The sequence below is a fragment of the Penaeus monodon genome, chromosome 14 (assembly GCF_015228065.2).
Source record: "Penaeus monodon isolate SGIC_2016 chromosome 14, NSTDA_Pmon_1, whole genome shotgun sequence".
NCBI classification, from domain to species: Eukaryota; Metazoa; Arthropoda; class Malacostraca; order Decapoda; family Penaeidae; genus Penaeus; species Penaeus monodon.
In genome coordinates this window covers 42,389,540-42,409,377 of record NC_051399.1, presented here as the reverse complement: position 1 = coordinate 42,409,377, position 19,838 = coordinate 42,389,540, and the positions used below count along the sequence as shown (strand labels likewise).

General features: G+C 39.7%; 1 protein-coding gene across 11 annotated transcripts in view; it reads left to right on the top strand.

Moving 5' to 3' along the window:
* Window positions 1-15,325, top strand: part of LOC119581151 (disks large homolog 5-like) — an 84,179-nt gene extending 68,854 nt beyond the window's left edge. For 6 of the 11 annotated variants that reach the window (XM_037929515.1, XM_037929511.1, XM_037929509.1 and 3 more), the window contains 15 exons: window positions 2,019-2,235; window positions 2,478-2,607; window positions 2,784-2,929; window positions 3,522-3,798; window positions 3,937-5,750; window positions 6,127-6,336; window positions 6,495-6,624; window positions 6,744-6,879; window positions 7,029-7,326; window positions 7,471-7,838; window positions 8,017-8,239; window positions 10,506-10,747; window positions 11,215-11,444; window positions 12,948-13,170; window positions 13,400-15,325. In XM_037929515.1, the coding sequence (XP_037785443.1) occupies window positions 2,019-2,235; window positions 2,478-2,607; window positions 2,784-2,929; window positions 3,522-3,798; window positions 3,937-5,750; window positions 6,127-6,336; window positions 6,495-6,624; window positions 6,744-6,879; window positions 7,029-7,326; window positions 7,471-7,838; window positions 8,017-8,239; window positions 10,506-10,747; window positions 11,215-11,444; window positions 12,948-13,170; window positions 13,400-13,506 (4,751 nt within the window). In that variant the 3' untranslated portion in view covers window positions 13,507-15,325. Of the gene's footprint in view, window positions 1-2,018; window positions 2,236-2,477; window positions 2,608-2,783; window positions 2,930-3,521; window positions 3,799-3,936; window positions 5,751-6,126; window positions 6,337-6,494; window positions 6,625-6,743; window positions 6,880-7,028; window positions 7,327-7,470; window positions 7,839-8,016; window positions 8,240-10,505; window positions 10,748-11,214; window positions 11,445-12,947; window positions 13,171-13,399 lie in introns of those variants that run through there. The other 5 variants (XM_037929506.1, XM_037929513.1, XR_005229441.1 and 2 more) reach the window with 4 other exon arrangements.
* The last annotated feature ends 4,513 nt before the right edge of the window (window positions 15,326-19,838 follow it).

Here is a 19,838-nt window from a genome sequence, read left to right as displayed (position 1 = left end):
TCTAAAGTTCTTTTCTGCTTGATTTTTTTATGTATTTTTGTAAACCCTCTAAAAATGTGCAGAGAACTACGTTGGCTTTTATAAAATTGAATTTTTGAAAATTGAAAAAAGGGTTCAAATTGATTTTATTTAAAGGAAAACTGAAGTGAACAAAAAAAAAAACTATGTAGTTTGGAATTCATTGTTCTTTCAGATTTTTGAGGGGTACATCTCCTCCCATGTGGCTGTCTTCATAAATTTTATCTCAGTTGGAATGTTGATAAAACATCAAACATAAAAAAATCTCTAGAGCTATTTTTTTTTTTTTTGAATATATCAATATGACCCCCCCTCCCCCCCCAAAAAAAAAAGAACTTTGCCCCCAGTTAGGGATGGTTCCCTTAATCCCTTAATCCAGGGCAATAGGGATTTAGAGGGAGAAAGTGAAAGAGGAATATAATGTTAGAGTAGGGAAGGCTATAGGAGAGAATGAGAAAGGAGAGAAGTAAAAGCATTGTTCATTAGTTTTCTGTTTTGAAATTCTGTAACCACATATTTGTCTAAGCAGGTATCATGCATGATTGGTGTGTTAAAAGTTGTAATTGATATACACTTATGGATATCTCTAAACTCTGTCTGGGATTGTAAAAAGGCCTTGGAGAATGTTTTGGTGATCGGTTTGGTAAAAGCTGACTTTCCTGCTTTCTGTAGAAAAGGAAACAACTTGATTTAGATATGAGCAATTGCAACTGTAGCCAATAGAGACTTTGTTTTAATAAACAGTAGATCATTTAGAAGAGAGTGTAATAAAGGGCCATCCCAGAAAGGGTTATGAATTGTCCTGTAATTACAAGTTTCTCACTGTGTGTGATAATACTTGTTAAAAAGTATTAAAATAGGTTTAAATTAGTGGGAAGTCCTTCACAATTTTCCTTGAGCACCTTTATTCTCCTTTGTATATTTGCGCGCGCGCGTGCACACACACACACACACACACACACACACACACACACACACACACACACACACACACACACACACACACACACACACACACAACCACACACACACACACACACACACACACACACACAACACACACACACACACACCACCTCTCTCTCTCTCTCTCTCTTCTCTCTCTCTCTCTCTCTCTCTCTCTCTCTCTTTCTCTTTCTCTTTTTCTTTCTCTTTCTCTTTCTCTTTCTCTTTCTCTTTCTCTCTTTCTCTCTTCCTCTCTTCCTCTTTCTCTTTCTTTCTTTTCTCTCTCTTCTCCTCTCTCTCTCTCTCTCTCTTTCTCCTCTCTCTGTCTCTCCTCCCTCTCGCTCTCTCCTCTCTATCTCTCCCTCTCTCTCCTCCCTCCCTCTCTCCTCTCCTCTCTCCCTCTCCTCTCCCTCTCCTCTCCTCTCCCTCTCCTCTCTCCTCTCTCTCTCTCTCTCTCTCTCTCCTCTCTCTCTCTCTCCCTCTCCTCCCCACCCTACCCTCACCCCCCCACACCCCCACCCACCACACACACACACACACCACCTACCACACATCACACACATCATCAACTCCCCTCTCTCTCTCTCTCTTCTCTCTCTCTTCTCTCTCTTCTCTCTCCTCTCTCTCTCTCTCTCTCTCTCTCTCTCTCTCTCCCTCCCTCCCTCCCTCCCTCCCTCCCTCCCTCCCTCCCTCCCCTTCCTCCCCTTATCAAGCTTGTACAGAAGTAAAGGGATTCAAGTTAAGTTTGTAGCTGATAGATTGTTATGCAATGTGAATTGTGAGTGTCTCATCTTTTGATGTGAACCAAGTTGAGAGGTTCAGGTGATTATGAATAAGTAAATCACCTTGGGTGTTGAGTAATTTTGCCTTTCTTTTATGGATCATATGTAAGTCAAACTGGTGCAAAGAGGTAATATTTTCAAAATAGGAAAGAAGAGCATCAGGTTTAATGGTAATTATTCTTTCATGTGTTGCATTGGATAATTACTAGGAATATAGGATAAAGGTGTGTATTTATGGATACATATTTATTTTTTTGGATTATGGTTTTTTAGAGGCACAACAAGAGGCAGAAGTATCCAAGCGGCGGCGTGACTGGGCTTTCAGTGAGCGAGACAAAATTGTTCAAGAGAGAGAGTCAATTCGTGCTCACTGTGATAAGTTGAGGAGGGAGAGAGACAGAGCTGTGTCCGAATTGGCTGAAGCTCTTAGGGACTCAGATGACATGAAAAAACAACGTAATGAAGCCTCCAAGGAATTAAAGGAACTGAAGTAAGGTTTTTTTTTTTTTTTTTTTTCCTAGAAAAATCTTAGCATTCAGGTGTTTTTAAGATAGTAATGGAATATGGAACATATCTGTTTGTCTATTTATTCATCTTTCTGCCTATCTATCTACCTATCTAATATATATATATATATATATATATATATATATATATATATTATATATATATATATATATATATATATATATATATATATATATATTTATAAATATATTTTTATAATTGCAGAGAAAGACTTGAGGCAGAACAGGAAAAGGCAGCTGTTGTCCGTCAGTTGGCAGCTCATAATCACTCAAGAGATTCAGCAATTGACACTGATATGCAAGAATGGGAAACTGATATTCTTCATTTGCCAATTGTAAGCCATAAAACCTAAAATATGTCACTTAAAACAAAGTGTATCACTTCACTACAACTAGTACATATAAAAATCACAAACAAATGTTAGTATGATTTATTTCAGTTGCAATAGTTTTCCATCTTTTCTTATGATTTCTTTCACTTTTTTTTTTTTTTTCTTTTTTTTTTCACCAGAAATTTTGCTTTCAGGGTGTTGTATCTGAACGCGATGTTGGGTTTGTTGTTGCTGGAGGTGCAGATGACCCACACTACGGAGGGAATGATGGAGCCATATACGTCACACACATTGCCAAAGATGGTCCTTTCGAAGGGAAACTCAGGTTCGTGTGGGATACTTGGCTTTTGGGTTTTGGGTTTTCTCTGTGCTTTGTATGAAGATTGATGGCGAAATGTTTTATAAACTTCAAGTTTTGGGAAGGGTAATGGTTATGCGAGGGTACAGGCTACGTGGGATTCATTTCAGAATTTTTTCAGAGAAACATCCGTCTCTCATCTCTTTCTTCTCTTCCATATATCTCTCTTCTTATTCATATATATTGCTCCTCATTCATATATCTCTCTCCTCATTCATATATCTCTCTTTTCACACATGTATCTCTCTCCTCTCCCATATCTCTCTCTCTCCTTTCCCATCTCACTCTCTCTCTTACTCTCTTTCTCTTTCTCTCTTTCTCTCTTTCTCTTTCTCTGTCTTTCTCTCTTTCTTTCTCTTTCTTTCTCTCTCTCTCTCTCTCTCTAGCTTTCTTTCTTTCTTTCTCTTTGTAGGTCTCTTTTGTCAGTGCCATAATGATTCATAGAAATACTGATTCTACCAGTTCACAATGACCAACTAAAGTTGATAAATTGTCCATGAGGCCAGACCCTTCGCTGTATGGAAATTATTAAAATTCTGACATTTATTATTGTTTGCAGGCTACATGACCAAATAATTAATGTGAATGGAGTAGACTGCCAAAGAGTTCATCGTTCAAGTGTTTATGCTGCTGTTGTTAATGGCGGTGGTTGGGTACAGATGACAGTCAGACGCAGACGAAGTGGTGGCCGCAGCCTTCACACAGTGCATCTACACTGTCCCCACACTGCACATCATGGATTGACACTGCACACAGGGGTATACATAGCAAACATCTTGCCTGGAAGCCCAGCTGCAAGAGAGAGTAATTTAGCTGTGGGTGACAGAGTGCTCAATGTAAGTATATCTTGTAGTGTTTTTTTTTTTTTTTTGATTTTTCCTTGTATTGCAAGCTTTGGATTTATATTCTCCATATCAGTATAACATTTACAGTGCAAAGGAAGGAAATTCTTACACATTTTTTTCTTCTTCAAGATAAATGGGAAGCCAGTAGATAATATTGGAAGCTGTGAGGAGGCACAGTGTTTGTTAGATGCTGCAGGGGAGGTAGTTCAGCTAACAACATTGAAGTCCCATGGATCATCCTCCTTGTCAGATCCTCTCAGCTCCTCCTCAAGTGGCCATAACATCACTGAGGATGACAAGTCGACATCCTCCTCACGGCCATACTCCTCCCCCACTTCTCCGTCCAAGGAGACAGGGGTCAGCCCAGGGCGCTCAGGAAGCAGGGAACTGGTGAAGAAACTGATGCCAGGATCAGGAGGATCCCATAGTGAAGACGGTAGTTGCAAGAGATATGGAAGCAGTGAAAAGGTAGTTTATAATGTAACAAAGGCAGCTGGAGATAAAGGCTCAGGGACTGGACCTTTTGATCTTTTCAAGAACATGGTGAAACCTAGAAGACACAGTAAAGAACGAGCTGAAGAAAGAAGTGAGAGTAGAGAAAAAGATGAAAAGAAGAAGCACTTAACATCTGTCTTGGATCATGAAGCAGAAAGTGCTATAGCTCAATTAGATTCTGTAAATAATTCGTATCATCATAAGAGTGGCAGCAATGGAGGGACAAGTACAACCAAGAGATCCAAAAAGAGGGAGAAAGATAAGTCTGGAGGCACTTGGCCCAAATACAGAGGTGGGGGAGTGAGTACCAGGGATGCAAATAGCAGCACAATTATGTACACAGAAAGGAAAAGAGAAAGACCGCAGCTCACTGTGTTCTTTCCAAACCCCATGACTTCCCAGTATTCATGCGAAGACAAACCTTACGAAAGTTACCACCACGACAGATACATGAGCTCTAGATCAAGTCCTAGAGGTACACCAACTAGTCCACGGAGTCAGCAGCTTTCCCCCTATAATAAAAGTGTGGATATAAGTGGAAAACCATCATATAGTAGTGCATCCCAAGTTTATTCCAGTCCACAGTCCAGTAGTAATGTATATCCCAGTCAAGAAGTATATTCTAATGTAGGTCCACACAACACTTCTATTGAAAGAAAAAGTGAGGATTCAGAAAGAGATAGAGATCGCCTAAGTTCCCTCACATCTGATACATCACTTGATTTCTCTGTGAAATCAGGGAAAGTTGGCAAGGCAGAGCTGGAGTACTATGTAAAAAAGAATATTCTGAAGTATCCTCCAAGTGATAGTGAGAGCATAGACAACACTCTTCAAATCAGTCAACCGCCTGTGTATGGTACGAGACCATCCCCTCTGCATCATGGGGGTGACCGCACTCCCAACTCACGCATTCCTCACCCTCATTCGGGGCTTTATTCTCCACCAAATCCACCTTTAAGATCACCTCAAGGATTTGCTCCTTACCCTCATTTGTCACATTTCTCCCTCAGTCATCCTCACCAGTATCCTCATAGTTCAGTAGGCTCCTCAATATCTGCCGTCTCTCCACGCTACTCATCGCCTCCCACCTTGCCTGTGGTTCCCTCACACTACCTGTCTCAATCTAGGAGTGGAGATAGCATTTTTCCCTCTGGACTGGAACGTGATCCCCGGGATGGTCGGGGGTATTATGAAAGCCGTCAGGCATCCTCTCCCACACCAGTTGGTATGATTGGGACTGTAAGTGGTGGAGTTTTCTGTCACTCTCCTTCCCCATCACTAGAGTTGCCTGGCCATCACAAACCCCGAACTCTTCATCATCTTCATCCATACCGTCCAACAGCTGATGATCATCCACTGCTTCCTCACCACTCATGTCCTCCGTCTTACCATGATTCTCAACGCTTCACGGGTACCATGCCTCGCAAAAAAGAAGATGAACGAATCAGGTAATTTTTTTTTCTTTTTTAGTTTTAAAGTTATTTAAAGAATGGTAATGATAGACATAAAATCATAAAGGGGACTTTTAGAATTTTGGCAGTAATTATTGATTTGATTGCTTACTTTTATTATTATGAGACTACGAGAAATGTCCTTAACTTTTTCAATAGTGGAATATATGACTTGGTCAGTTTTAAGTAAATTTATTAATAGAAAATAAGAACGTTGACAATTTCTCCTTGATGTGATTTACTGGTATAGAGTAAAGAAAAGGTGTAATTGGGCTGAAATTTTTTATATTTCAAAGTGTGGTAATGTGATTTGATCTAATTTTAGTTTAGTGTTCTGTTCAAATCATAATTAGAATAATGTTATTCATCTAAGAATACCAAGCAATGCAAGTGTTGCAAGCAAGAGCAGTGGAGGGAAAGGGAGCAGCTTAGAGAGAACATCAGAGAGAGGATCCCCAATGCCTTTTACTTGTTCCGTGGAGACGGTTGGTGGGGGTGGAGTGTCAGCAAGAGGACAACACATCACTCACATCACACACTCGGTGCACAACCCCCATTATCCTGACTATACTTGGCAGAAGAGGTATGTTGACCTTTCATGAAGGAAGTGTTATCTGTATGATGTGTTAATCACTGGAAGATATAATTGTGTGATAAATATTTATTTTAGTGTTTTATTGTTAATATTTTCTTGTGATAATATTTTTTCATTTAGAAATAACACAATCTTTTTGCCAACAGACCACATCCAGGAGAAATTAGAAATATTGACATAGAGAAGTCTGCAGAGCCTCTGGGCATCCAAATTCGTTGTTTAGAGAATGGGGGTGTTTTTGTCTCTGCAGTAACACTTAATTCACTTGCTTCCCAGGTATGACTTATTCATATTCTTGATTGTCACGTTTACATAATCTTCACAGTAAGATCATATGGCAGTATATTGAGAATATTTACATGTATCATGAGTTTAAATGATGAGTGATTCAACAGGTTGGGTTGTGTGTTGGAGACCAGTTATTAGAGGTCTGTGGAATCAATCTGAGATCAGCTACGAAGCAGTCAGCCTCAACAGTACTTTCTCAGTGTGGCACATCTGTTACCATGTTAGTCCAATATAATCCAGAAAGTAAGTGAAAGTGTAATTAGGTATTTAACATGTTACATTTTCATTATATTCTTTATTGCCAGCTAGGTTTAATCTGTTTTTGTCTATGTTCAAGCTAAAGAAATATTTGGTAAGAGGAGTGTTTATTTTCTTAACTGTTCATTTTGCAGAATACCAAGAAGCGGAAGGTTGGGTAGGCAGCAGCAGCAGCAGCAGTGTCGGAGGTTCTCGCTCGGGCACCCCAACCCCTCGCAACTCTCCCAAACCAACCTCGCATGACTCTCCCCATTCTGTAGATGATGATAACATGCCCCCGTCATCTACATCTACTCTGCGGAGCCCACTGGATCTTCGTGACACTCTTGACCATTCCCTTGATCATTCCTTGTCGCCTTCTGCTAGATCCACACTCACCCGTCCTGAAATTGCACATGTGATGAATTCACTTAAAAGGGAAACATTTTCAAGGTGTGTGTGTGTGATCAATACATGGTTTTTAATTTCAGTGAAAATTTTATGTTATGCATAAAAAAACATTGGATTTTTGTTATGTAATGTTAGAAATAATTGGTGCCTGATTATTTCACATTAATTACATTATTTTATTTTCAGGCGTAGTGAGAATGGTGGTGTTGGTAACAGTAATGGTGGTGTTAGTAGTGGAGGCAGTAATCCTGGAGCAAGCAGTGGAGGAAGTGGAGTCAGCCCTAATAATGCAAGTGCAGAACCGAGACTGGTGTATTTGGAGCTTAATAAATCCCACAATTTAGGAATACAGATGGTTGGGGGAAATGCTCTGGGGATCTTTGTCCATGCTGTTCCTCCAGACTCCCCGGCAGCTAAAGCTGGGCTCCGTCCCGGTGACCACATCCTTGAGTACAATGGAGTGGATCTCCGACATGCTACTGCTGAACAAGCTGCCTTTGAGCTTGCGAAACCTGCTGATAATGTCAAAATGCTAGTGCAGTACAATTACCAAAGTGAGTTCAAGGAAGACATTGCTAAATGAAAAATATGTGACATTAGGTTTTGTTTCTGTTCATAGTATTTTTCAAGTTGTGTTTTTACTCTGCAAATTTTCACTTTTAAAATCAAATTCGAGTAGTGTTGCAGCATCAAAAACAAATCTAATTTGTTCATGATTCCCAATGCTTTCAGGATATGAAGAAATTCAGGATAAACCTGGTGACAGCTTCTATATACGTGCATTGTTTGATCGATTGGGTGACGCTGGAGATTCTACTGATCTTCGCTTTCGAAAAGAAGACATTTTATATGTAGATAACACTATGTTTAACAATGTGCCTGGTCAGTGGCGAGCGTGGGTTGTGGATGAAGACGGACAGAAAAGACAATGTGGAACAGTTCCAAGCAAAGACAAGTAAGTTGAATGAGTTACTGTTTCATTTACCTAGTAACAGATGGTGGTGAAAATGCAGGTTCTTCATCTTTCTGCCTCCTTTCCTTTTACTCTATTTACCACTCTATTTTCCTACTACTCTCTTCCTCCCCCTCCCCCTCCTCTTCCTCCTTTTTTTTTTTTTTTTCTTTTCTTTCTTTCTTTCTTTCTTTCTTTCTTTTTCATTCATTCATTTAATTATCGTCATCATCATCGCCATTGCCATCATCTTCATCGTCATTGCCATCTTCATCTTCATCTTCATCGTCATTGTCATCGTCATCGTCATCGTCATCGTCATCGTCATCGTCATCATCAATTGTCACAACACTTAGATGGCCCCACAAGTACTTAATCACAAAGAGTCGAAGTTACTATTTTGACCTAACTCACCTGTTTACCCTAGCCCTTGAATTTCAGATTAAAAAAAAATTCTTACTGCTTTATTATTATTAATGATATTATGATAATCATAATATCAATAATGATAATAACATTAATATTAATAGCACTGGAAAAAAAAAAGAAAACTCAGGAAAGGAAAAATTAGGAGAGCTATTTATGGGCCAGTTATGTGGAGCTATTTATGTAAAAAAAAAAAAAAAAAAAAAAAAAATCACAAAAGAAAACTACAGATGATAGTATACTCAAGTAGCAGCAATTAGTTAACAATTTGAATGTCATTTTTGTACATTTTCCTGTGTTACTTACCCCTTGTCAGGCCATGACAGTTCTTTACAAGGATGAAAGTATTGATGAGCATTTCTGATGGAACAAAATATCCCTTATTGAGAGGTCATTATTGTTATGTAGATATATAAAGCCTCATTAATTTATTTTGCTGCCTGAGGAATAATTACTATTAAATATGAAATCATATAAGTTAATTGGTGTATATTTTAAATTTCTTGTGGGATGGCTTATTTGTGAACAAGTGCATAAAGGTATTTTTTTATTACTAGAACATGTTATCATAAGCATGCTTAGCCTTCTGGATGTATCTAATTACAGCTTATTTATTTTCCCATAAAAAGTGATGTTAGGATCCATTATGCATGGGAGCTTTTATAAACTTTCAATTCCTAGTACCTTAGCTTGAGGTTATAAAGCATGAAGTCAGTACAGTACCGTTGATGATATGCAGGATTCATGCTGAACAATTTGTAAAAGAAAAAAAAAAAGAAAAAGAAAAAAAAAAGCAAGAACGAGAAAACACAAATTTGCTGAAAGCCTTTTCATTGTATTGCCTTGAAAAAGCAATGCAGGGGAAAAGCTTTCTGTATATGCCTGCATTTTCTTGGTCTTCCCTCCATTGTTTTATTTAGATATTACAGTCAATGATACTTACATAATTTTCTGAGTTAGGGGATGTGGAAAATGACATCCAGATTAGTAGATTCAGTGCAATATTATACTGTTATTTTATGGATTCATATATATGCACATCTCGAAGCATGAAGTACAGAATAGTTTGATATATACTGTAGTAAGAACTATTAAATGTTTCAAAGGTGCATGTTGTTGCCAAGGTCTCTCTCTTTTTTTCTTTTTTTTTTTCTCTCTCTCTCTCTCTCTCTCTCTCTCTCTCTCTCTCTCTCTCTCTCTCTCTCTCTCTCTCTCTCTCTCTCTCTCTCTCTCTCTCTCTCTCTCTCTCTCCTCTCTTCTCTCCCTCTCTCTCTCTCCCTCTCCTCTCTCTCTCTCTTCTCTCTCTCTCTTTCTCTCTCTCTCCTTTCTCTCTCTCTTCTTTCTCTCTCTCTCTCTCTCTCTCTCTCTCTCTCTCTCTCTCTCTCTCTCTCCTCTCTCTCCCTCTCCCTCTCCCTCTCCCTCTCCCTCTCTCTCTCTCTCTCTCTGGATATGAGAAATAGAAGTATTTTTGTGATAGGCAGAAGTAAAGTCAGAAAAATATGTACTTCTGTGACTTGATATTTCCATTGCACAGATTCAGTGTGTCAGACAGGGTCAGAGACAGAGATAAGAAACTGGAGTGGCTGCCCAAAACATATACCCGAACTGTATTAAATGTTTATTTTAAGCACTTTTAAGCAGTATTTTAGATATGATCAGAGAATGAGAATTAGGATTAAAATATAAAAAGTAATCTTAGAAACAATAAATTGATTTATGCAGACTGTTTTCTGTTTGCATCAAAATAAGATTTCATTAAAGCATTCAGTAAATATCGAACAAAGATGAGATTAGGCTGATGGCATGGCAAAACTTCCCGTTACTAATTTGCTTGATAACCCAGGGTTGAGGAAGAGATGAGGCTGCAGCGAAGTGTGGGTGACCTCCAGATGGACTCAAGCCGAAGAGGGTCGACATCTGCTCGACGCTCCTTCTTCAAGCGCAAAAAACATTCCCGGTCATCATCCAGAGACTCCAAAGAGTTAGCCAGCTTTTCTGATGCCTCTCTCAACTCTTACACAGAGTCTACACCGATGCATGAAGAGCCTGTTCCACACTCCTACATCAGAGTGGAAAGGCTAGACTGTAAGTGCATTTTAGTGCCTAATGGAAATCTTAGGATTTTATGTTAAGTTTGGAGTGCATTTTGCAATCGTTTTTTTTTTAATTCTTTATTAACTAATTTATTAACAATTTTGGCAAGACATTGTTGATAAAATGGTACCCACTATACACAAAAGATGTTTATTGAAAGATGAGACAACAGTTTTGAAATCCTCCTAAATTTCATCCCCAGTTCCCCTCATTCATTAAAAGTTTTCATCAGCATATATAAGAGCAAGATAGGAAATTATTGATCCCCAATGAATAGTGAGTTTCTTCAGAAGATAATTCAGTCAATAGGCAGTATTTATTAAGTGTTGGATGTGAACTTTTTAGCCATCATCTGTGTGCACTAATAGATGAATATAACTACACTAACTGATGATTGTTATTTATACACAACAAACTACTGCTCTTCCATTGCATCCCTTTCTCTCTCCTCATTTCAGATCTGGTGCGTCGTCCAGTGGTGATGGTGGGTCCACTGTGGGAAATAGTCTGTGACAAACTGGTTCATGATTATCCACACAATTTTACAAGATGTGTGCCAGAGGTCAGTTGGCTCTCCTGTGATGAGATGGAGACTGCAGTCCAGAAGAACCTGATTGTAGACTACCGGCGGAGGGGATCTCACTTTGAGGCAACAACTGTCAGTCAAGTGAAAGAAATATGTGATAAGGTAAATCAGTAATGCCCCCCCACACCACACTTTTGTGTGTGTGTGTGTGTGTGTGTGTGTGTGTGTGTGTGTGTGTGTGTGTGAGAGAGAGAGAGAGAGAGAGAGAGAGAGAGAGAGTGAGTGAGTGAGTGAGTGAGTGAGTGAGTGGGTGGGTGGGTGAGTGAGTGAGTGAGAGATAGATAGATAGATAGATAGATGGAGATAGAGCTGGCATTTCATGATTAAGTGATATTGTTTGTCAAGTATTTTGAACCTTTGTAAAGGTTTTCCTGCAGTCACTAGTTCTGGCTATTCATAGTAATTATTGCTGCACAGAAATAACATTACACTTCTGGGCTTTTTATCATCTTTTACACCATCATATTACAAATAGTTCATCTTACTGATGAGCTGTGGCTGGCATACACTCAACTGATATTTTGCATGTGCCTTATTGATATTATTTAATTCTTTACATTTCAGTCAGTTTCATCTGTAAGTGTAACCTCTTTTTGCTTGCAGATGATAACCAGTTTTACACCAATTTTCACTGCCAGTTGTAAAAAGTAGTAATTTGGAATTGATTCACACACACACACACACACACACACACACACACACACCACACACCCCCACCAACACAAAACCACACACACACACACACAACACACCAACACCAACCACACACACACCACATACACACACACAACACACAACACACACACAACACATACACACACACACACCAACACACACACACACACACATACACACACACACAACACAACACACACAACACATACACCACACACACAACCACAATACCCACACACACCACAACACACACACACAACACATACCACACACACAACACATACACACACACACAACACAACAACCACACACAACACACCACACACACACACACACACACAACACACACACACACCACACACACCACACACCCCACACACACACCACACACACACACAACACACAACACACACCCCACACAACAACAACACACCACACACACCACACACACCAACACACACACACACCCCCACACACACACACACACACAACACAACACACACACACACACACATGTATATGTTTATGCGTATGTGTATGTCTGTGTGTGTGTGTGTTTTACTTCACAGAGATAGAGAGAGAGAAAATAAATAGTTTGAACAAAAATGAGAATTGTATAAAGGACAAAATCCAGAATGCTGTTACCATAGTTACTCTATAATTAAACATAAATTTTGTTTTCAAGAACAGCAGTAGATCTCAAAAGTATTAGTCGAACTTGTGAGAGAAGCAGAGGCATCCTGGGATTGATATAATAACTTTTTTCAACTTGTAGGCTTTATAGAACAGAATGATATGCAAATCTTAGTGTGTATATCATGTAATTGGCAGGAAATTTCAGCACAGATAGAATTATTACTGAGTATCTTACATTGTTGGTGAATATTGTGTTGAAAATGTGGATTATAACTTTTTTTTTTTCACCATTAGAGTTGCCATGGAATACTGGACATCAGCCTTTCATCCGTGGAACGTTTGCACCGCCACAATATATACCCCATCGTCTTGCTGCTCAAGTTCCGCCATCATAAGCAGATCCGTGAAGTCTGTGATTCGCACCTGACTTCTTCGGAAAGGATCTCACAAAAAGAAGCCAAAGAGATGTTTGAACTGGCTAACAAAATGGAACAAGAATATAAGCATGTTATATCAGGTAATGTGTATTTGTTCTGTTATACTTTATATTCATTGATAGCTTTTATGCCTTATTTTTCTGTTTTCTTGCTTCATTTTTACTACATTTCTTTTGTTCTTGTATTTCAGTAATATTGATGTTGAATTTAGAAAAAAAGAAAGGAAAAGAATGTTATATATTGTAAGGATCTTCATGAATTATATTGTAGATGTATTCTTATGTGTTACAATTGTTATGTTTTCCCCAGCTGTGATCCCTGCCGCAGTCAACATGCCGTACATCAGTACTCAAGTGAAGTCGTGTGTGGACCAAGAACAATCCAAAACTCTTTGGGTGCCTTCAGGGAGCCTTTGACTCTCCCCAGTACAGAGTGAAAGAGCTGTTATATTTTGCAAAGAATAATATCCTGGCTGATTGGTTCGAAGCCACACATTATGCCACTGATGCTGGTGATTTATGGCATGTGACCCTTAGAGGACCTGAGAGAATATATTCAATTTCTAGCAATGTGTCTTGTACTACTCAAACTTACCCTGAAATTCCATGATTTTTTAAAAGGTAGCATATCTGGTTTTAATACATGTGGAAGATTTTTGATTTATTCACAATATAAGATTATTTTTGTTGTTTGTTACACAGCAATTTCTATTTTTTGTTACTGGACCAAGCCCAAGAAGTACAAAATATCACCCAATATGGTTATATTTGTGCTGTAACATTTTGATCTTTGAAAAGTGTAATGTTGTTAAGTCAAAATATGCGATAACGTGTAGATATTACCTTTTTGAAAGGTGTTTAATATGGAATGATGATAATCCTTCAGAGGAAGGAATCAGTAGGCCTGCCTGTGACAGGTGTCTTCCCTATACCAAAGAGGTTTTAAGACAGTGAAGGAGACGGTATCTGGTGGATGCAACAAGCTACATTACATGTAGCTGCCTGCTGTGGCAGCAATTGTCAGTAGACAATATTCCTTCTCACTTGTGCCTTAATGGAGCTGGTGAGTGGCCTGTGTTTTGGCTTTATATCACTAATTGGACCACCCACTTGCAGGTGCACATGTCACTGACTTGATATTGGCCTCTCCTGATCTCAGGTATCACCATGGCCTGGCTCTCAATTACTTAGTGAACAGCAGTCATCATTATTACAGTCTACTGGAAGCTTTACCCTTACCTTGTTAAGGAAGTTATTGTTATTGACCTACTAGACATTTTCAAAATTCAGTGAAAGCCGTAAACTAGACACTTCCAGATTTTGGTGAATGCAGGAAAATAAAATTTTAGAGCAGTACAAGCTGCAGAAGGTGCAACTATGAGATTAGCTTTGAGGTATTTGAAATCTGTGATTTCAAGGTCACTCTGGTATTTGTAGGAACCCTTGTGTCTTCCTTGTAGAGTATGTTATACCACCTTTCAGTTGTCTGAAAGTGTTTTGAATGTAAATTTTAAAAGCTGTATCCACATAAAAGTTCCACTTGATCTGTTTACTTCCATTTTGGTGCATTGATAGAGGTTATTTACTGTTAGCTTTGTGGAAGATCAGTTTTCATAGTATTTTTGAAAGATGCTTTCACTTGTATGTAGAATTTATTTATTTCATGTTTACATTCAGAAGTAGAAGAAATAGTATACCCTATTAAATATAAGCACTAACCTATGGTGTTAGGTGTTCGTTGAGACTCATGAATTTGATGTATGATCAGATCATTTTAAAAATATGAATAATATCCCATCAACTTGACTGATCCAGCTGAATTTAAATCATACTTCTTGGGGTGTTCCCATTCCTGTCTTTCATACTGTAACTTAGCCTGTATATGCAAGTGTACTTGCAATGATATGTTAGTCCTTTTTGACTGACACTTCTTGCCCTCAACCTTGTTATTACAAAGTTCTTGGCAACATTTACTTTGAAATATGGAGAGAATTGCCTGGATTACAACGATTTTACATATTCATATATTGTGTTGTTGACTGAGGCTTACTAGGAGTGGTTTATATTTTGTATGTACACCATGTTATAGTCTTGTATATTACTGTAATATATCTACAGATGTAATTAAGGAGACTATATATTATGTTTACCTGTACTTTATACAAAACTTTACTGTGAGCAATAACAGTGGAGAGAAAGCTGTATAAATGTTTCTTAGTAAAATTAAGAATTTTAAGATTTGATTTGTTACAAAACCTTTTATTTTGTGTAATGAATAGATAATGATAGGCCAGATTTTACAAGGCAGTATCACCTAGATATGAAGTCTGGCTTTGATGAAATATTTAATGCCTGTATTGTATTAACTCTACTTATTATGTGGCTATGGTGCTGAACATGCCATGTGATATAGTGCATTGTTTAAGCATATAATTTGCATGGAGAGCCACTAAAAACATTGTTTGCTGAACCATTGTGATATTGAATATTGCAACTGTGGATCATCCTCTGTGTCAGAGTAGACTTAAAAAGAAGTATTTGAATAGTCTATACCTTTAGATGTTGTGAGAATATAAGATAAATGTCACAGTGAGAGTAAGAAAATGAAAGAAATTATTATGGTTATTTGATTATTTTTGTCTTTCTTTCTTTTTGACAATTTTCTCTGACCAATATTGATCCACAAAGAAAACTTTCCCAGAAAACTAAAGCAACATCCTCAATTTTTACTGTCTATTTAGATGATTGTTGGTTGATTATGTATAACAGAGAATATTAGTTATATCAAATAACTTCATTGGGTTAAGACAATTAAAGCAAGGCAGTGAATTAATGCACACGTCTTTGTTAACAAAAGTATGTCACCACATTATCTGTTATTGCAAGCTATGCTAAATGCAAATAAGATGTTCTTTATTGATTTCATGTGTGTGTGTTGTCATGAGTTAAAAATATATTGTTTTAAAATTTAAATTCACCACTCACTCATCCTCATACTAAATGGTTTTACTATAGCATGGATATATGAAAATATGAAAACACGAAAAAAAATATTAAAGAACAGTATTAAAAAGATCAGAGAGTGTGGCATAGCGTGTGGTCAAGCATACAAAAGTTGTCATGCCAATCCTCCTCCTGTTACTTTCAGCCAGTTAAGACCTTAGTAACTGATATATGAGGCCACTTGAAGCATAGGTCTTTGAAAATTTGGTTTATAATGAAGCAGTGAACAAAAAGAATATGCAGACACTCTGTGTTTACACACTCGTGTGTGTGTGTGTGTGTGTGTGTGTGTGTGTGTGTGTGTGTGTGTGTGTGTGTGTGTGTGTGTGTGTGTGTGTGTGTGTGTGTGTGTGTGTGTGTGTGTGTGTGTGTGTGTGTGTGTGTGTGTGTGTGTGTGTGTGTGTGTGTGTGTGTGTGTGCGCCTGTGTGAGTAAGTGAGAGTGAATTAATGAGTGAATGATTTTAATCTGGTTTTACAAGTTTATTGAGACAAAAACTTATGTTTCAAAAGGATGACGTAACATAGGTTATCCTCACCCCTATCTTAATAAGTCCCTATGTGGGCTCACATTTCACTTACAAAATATATGTATATCAACAGATGAGACACACACATCTCCATTGGATCCATCTAGTCAAATGAACAGATATCTATGGTTAAGACATGCTTACACTATCAACAGTACCCTGTTGTTCACGCTTTCCTGAGTCAGGTCTTGAGCCAGACCAAATGCAAATTAATCATGTCAAGAAGTATGAAATTATGTATAAACAAATGGTTAAGTCTGACCGCCCTAGGTGTACATCTGGGTGACCCTTTTCTGGGTTACTCTATATCACTTAATTGACTGTTTAAAGAGAGGCTCCATCAGTCCTGTATTGCGTCCTTATGTTTCTCCAACATTTCTGGAATGGTTGCCCATACGTATTGCACTTTTTTTTCAAGAGACTTACTTTCTCCTGATTTTTGCACTTCAGCAGGAGTGACATGAAATCCGCAGAGGACGTTCCTCCCTCTACACTCCCTGTTATTTTCCTTTCCTTTCTCTGATTTTTTATCTTACATTCTAAACTTTGTTCCTCTGCAGGACCACTAACATTTCTATGTTTCATGCCTGCATCTTGGGGGGGGGGGGGGGGTTCTGTGACAGCCTCCTCTTCCTGTTTCTGTTCCTCGGTTTATCTGTCCGTAACTTGTGCCAGCTTTTTTTTTTCAATTACATCCATTCTCTGCATTAGTGTCTGCAGCATCCTGGTGATTGTTGATACTTCCTTCCCATAAAAATCCATATCACTACTCTGCAGCACTTCCTTCACTTCCTGTACCCTTTGACGACAACGCCACACGCGGTGGCCCCTGCAGCCAGGCGTTGGGGACTGCAGTTGTATTCTCCCTGTGCACCTCTGCCTGCGTGGTGTCCTTTTTCTTTTCCCGCGATTCCTTGTTGGGGCACCGCCGAGATGAAATAAGCTTTGATTGTGGCCTTGCCCTTCATGCCAGAGACTCCGCATTGTGGGGGCCTTGCAGTGGCAGCAGCAAGGCTTTACCCTTTCACCCTCTACAATTTTGGCTCTGCAGATCCTGGACTCATGCTTTGTACTGCAGAACCTGCATCCAGCATCCTGCTGACAGGTCCAAGACTTGTGGCCCCATCGGCAACACTTGAGGCACATGGCTGGTGGCTCCACGTATAGTGCCATCCTCCTGTACCCCGCTCCAGAGATGAATACCCTCGCTGGCAGTTCCCCTTTCAGAAGGGCAACGAGCTGATTTCACTCCTCGCCCTTGGATACGTGCCTCTTCCTCTGTGTTGGACAGACGTGTCCGCCTCAGCTCCTTATACTCTCCCCCGCCTACCTCCTCCAGCTGAGTACATATACAACTCGACACACACCCGCCTTTTTACGACTTTTTATATACAATATATATATATATATATATATATATATATATATATATATATATATATATATATATATATATATATATATATATGTATTGTATATTATGTGTGTGTGTGTGTGTGCGTGTGTGTGTGTGTGTGTGTGTATGTATGTATGTATGTATGTATATATGTATGTGTGTGTTTTAATCCATTTAAATTTCATTTTTAAATGATAGTCTTAACAAGACGGTACCCAAATGTCACAAACAGCTGATCTACACAAGCCAGTGTCACCCCAGCCGGCAATAGTACAACACCGTACACAAACAATCCCGCAGAAGGTAAGACCGAACCATTTTAAACGCCACATAAAGCCACACCTTACCTACTGTTAGTACTTACTCTTCATGCACAAATCCTTCATGCACAAACAAAGAAATTTACATCTTACGACACATACAAGGAATATACAAACACGGACATGACATTTAGTTTCGCTGCCACACGATGCTGCAAAACAAACTACAACAATGCAAGTCCTCATACTAGACACACCATCCTTCTTCTGCTTCTCCTCTGTGGAGACACTAGTGCTACTGTTAACCCTGGCCCGTACCAACCAAGGTACCCTTGCGGGCTAAAAGCGGTGAAATGGGGGCAAAGGGCCATCCAGTGTGATATCTGTTGTAACAGGCCCGAGCATGCTGGCTGGTATCATATCAGCTGCACCGGATTGTTTACACAGATATTCAATGGATTAGTTAACTGTAGTATTGCGTGAATTTGCGTAGACTTCACTCTCCCACTCAGTGTCATCTCCCATTGCTCTCGGCCCCTACGACTCCCCTAACCTCAACCCCTACGCATCTCTGCAGCACTCGATTATCCTCCCCAAACCCCCACGCTCACTCCTCCTCCCTCTCCACCGCCCCGCACTCCCATTCCACTTCCGCCCCCTTTCCCCCAAATTCTTCTTCGCCTTCCTTTCTTCCCTCCCCCTCCCCCATTCCCCCCTCCACCACTCCCCCTTCTTTCCTTTCCCACACTTACCCCATTCTCCTGCACCCCCTCCCCTTTCCCGCACTCCCTCCTCCCACACCCTCTCCTCCTCCCTCCCTCCTCCTCCCCCTCCCCCTCTCCCGTCCCCCAAACCATGACCCAGCACGACCCAGCACCACGTCCAGACACATCAAACCTACGACTTCTCAACATTAACTTCCGCAGCCTAACATCCAAGAAGACCAAACTCCTCCATACTCTTAACACATACGACCCGGACATCATAATAGTTACAGAGACATGGTTGACATCAGACGTAGACTCTGCGGGAATCTTCCCTCTCCCTTATAGTACGACAGTGATACGTAGAGACAGACCGAATGACAGAGGGAGAGGTGCCGGTGTCCTCATCGCCACCAAACCTGACTTAGTTCTTAAACATAGGCCAGACCTTGACACAGACTGAGATCACCTGGATTCAACTATATATCTCTAACCGCAAATCACTCTTGCTCGTTGCTTTCTACAGACCTTCTTCTTCCAACAGAAAATACTTCTAAGAGTTGACACACACATAGGAACACACGAGACATGTCTAGTTATAGGGGTAATCGCGGTATGCGGGTCGCGGCCAGCTAGCCCGGAGAGAGAGGGCGGAGCTGACCTTACCGCGTCGGGTGCTTAACACGAACTCTCTGAGGCCTAGGTCATCCTCGGTATAAGTAGTTCCAACTGGAGGAAGCGATAGAAGCAGCTGGAGGGGCATGGGGGGAGCGAGGTGAGGTCACCGGCCCCGTCTGCTCCACTGATTGCTCCACTGTACATTGCTTTACACATCTCTCACTCGCTTCACTCCAGACA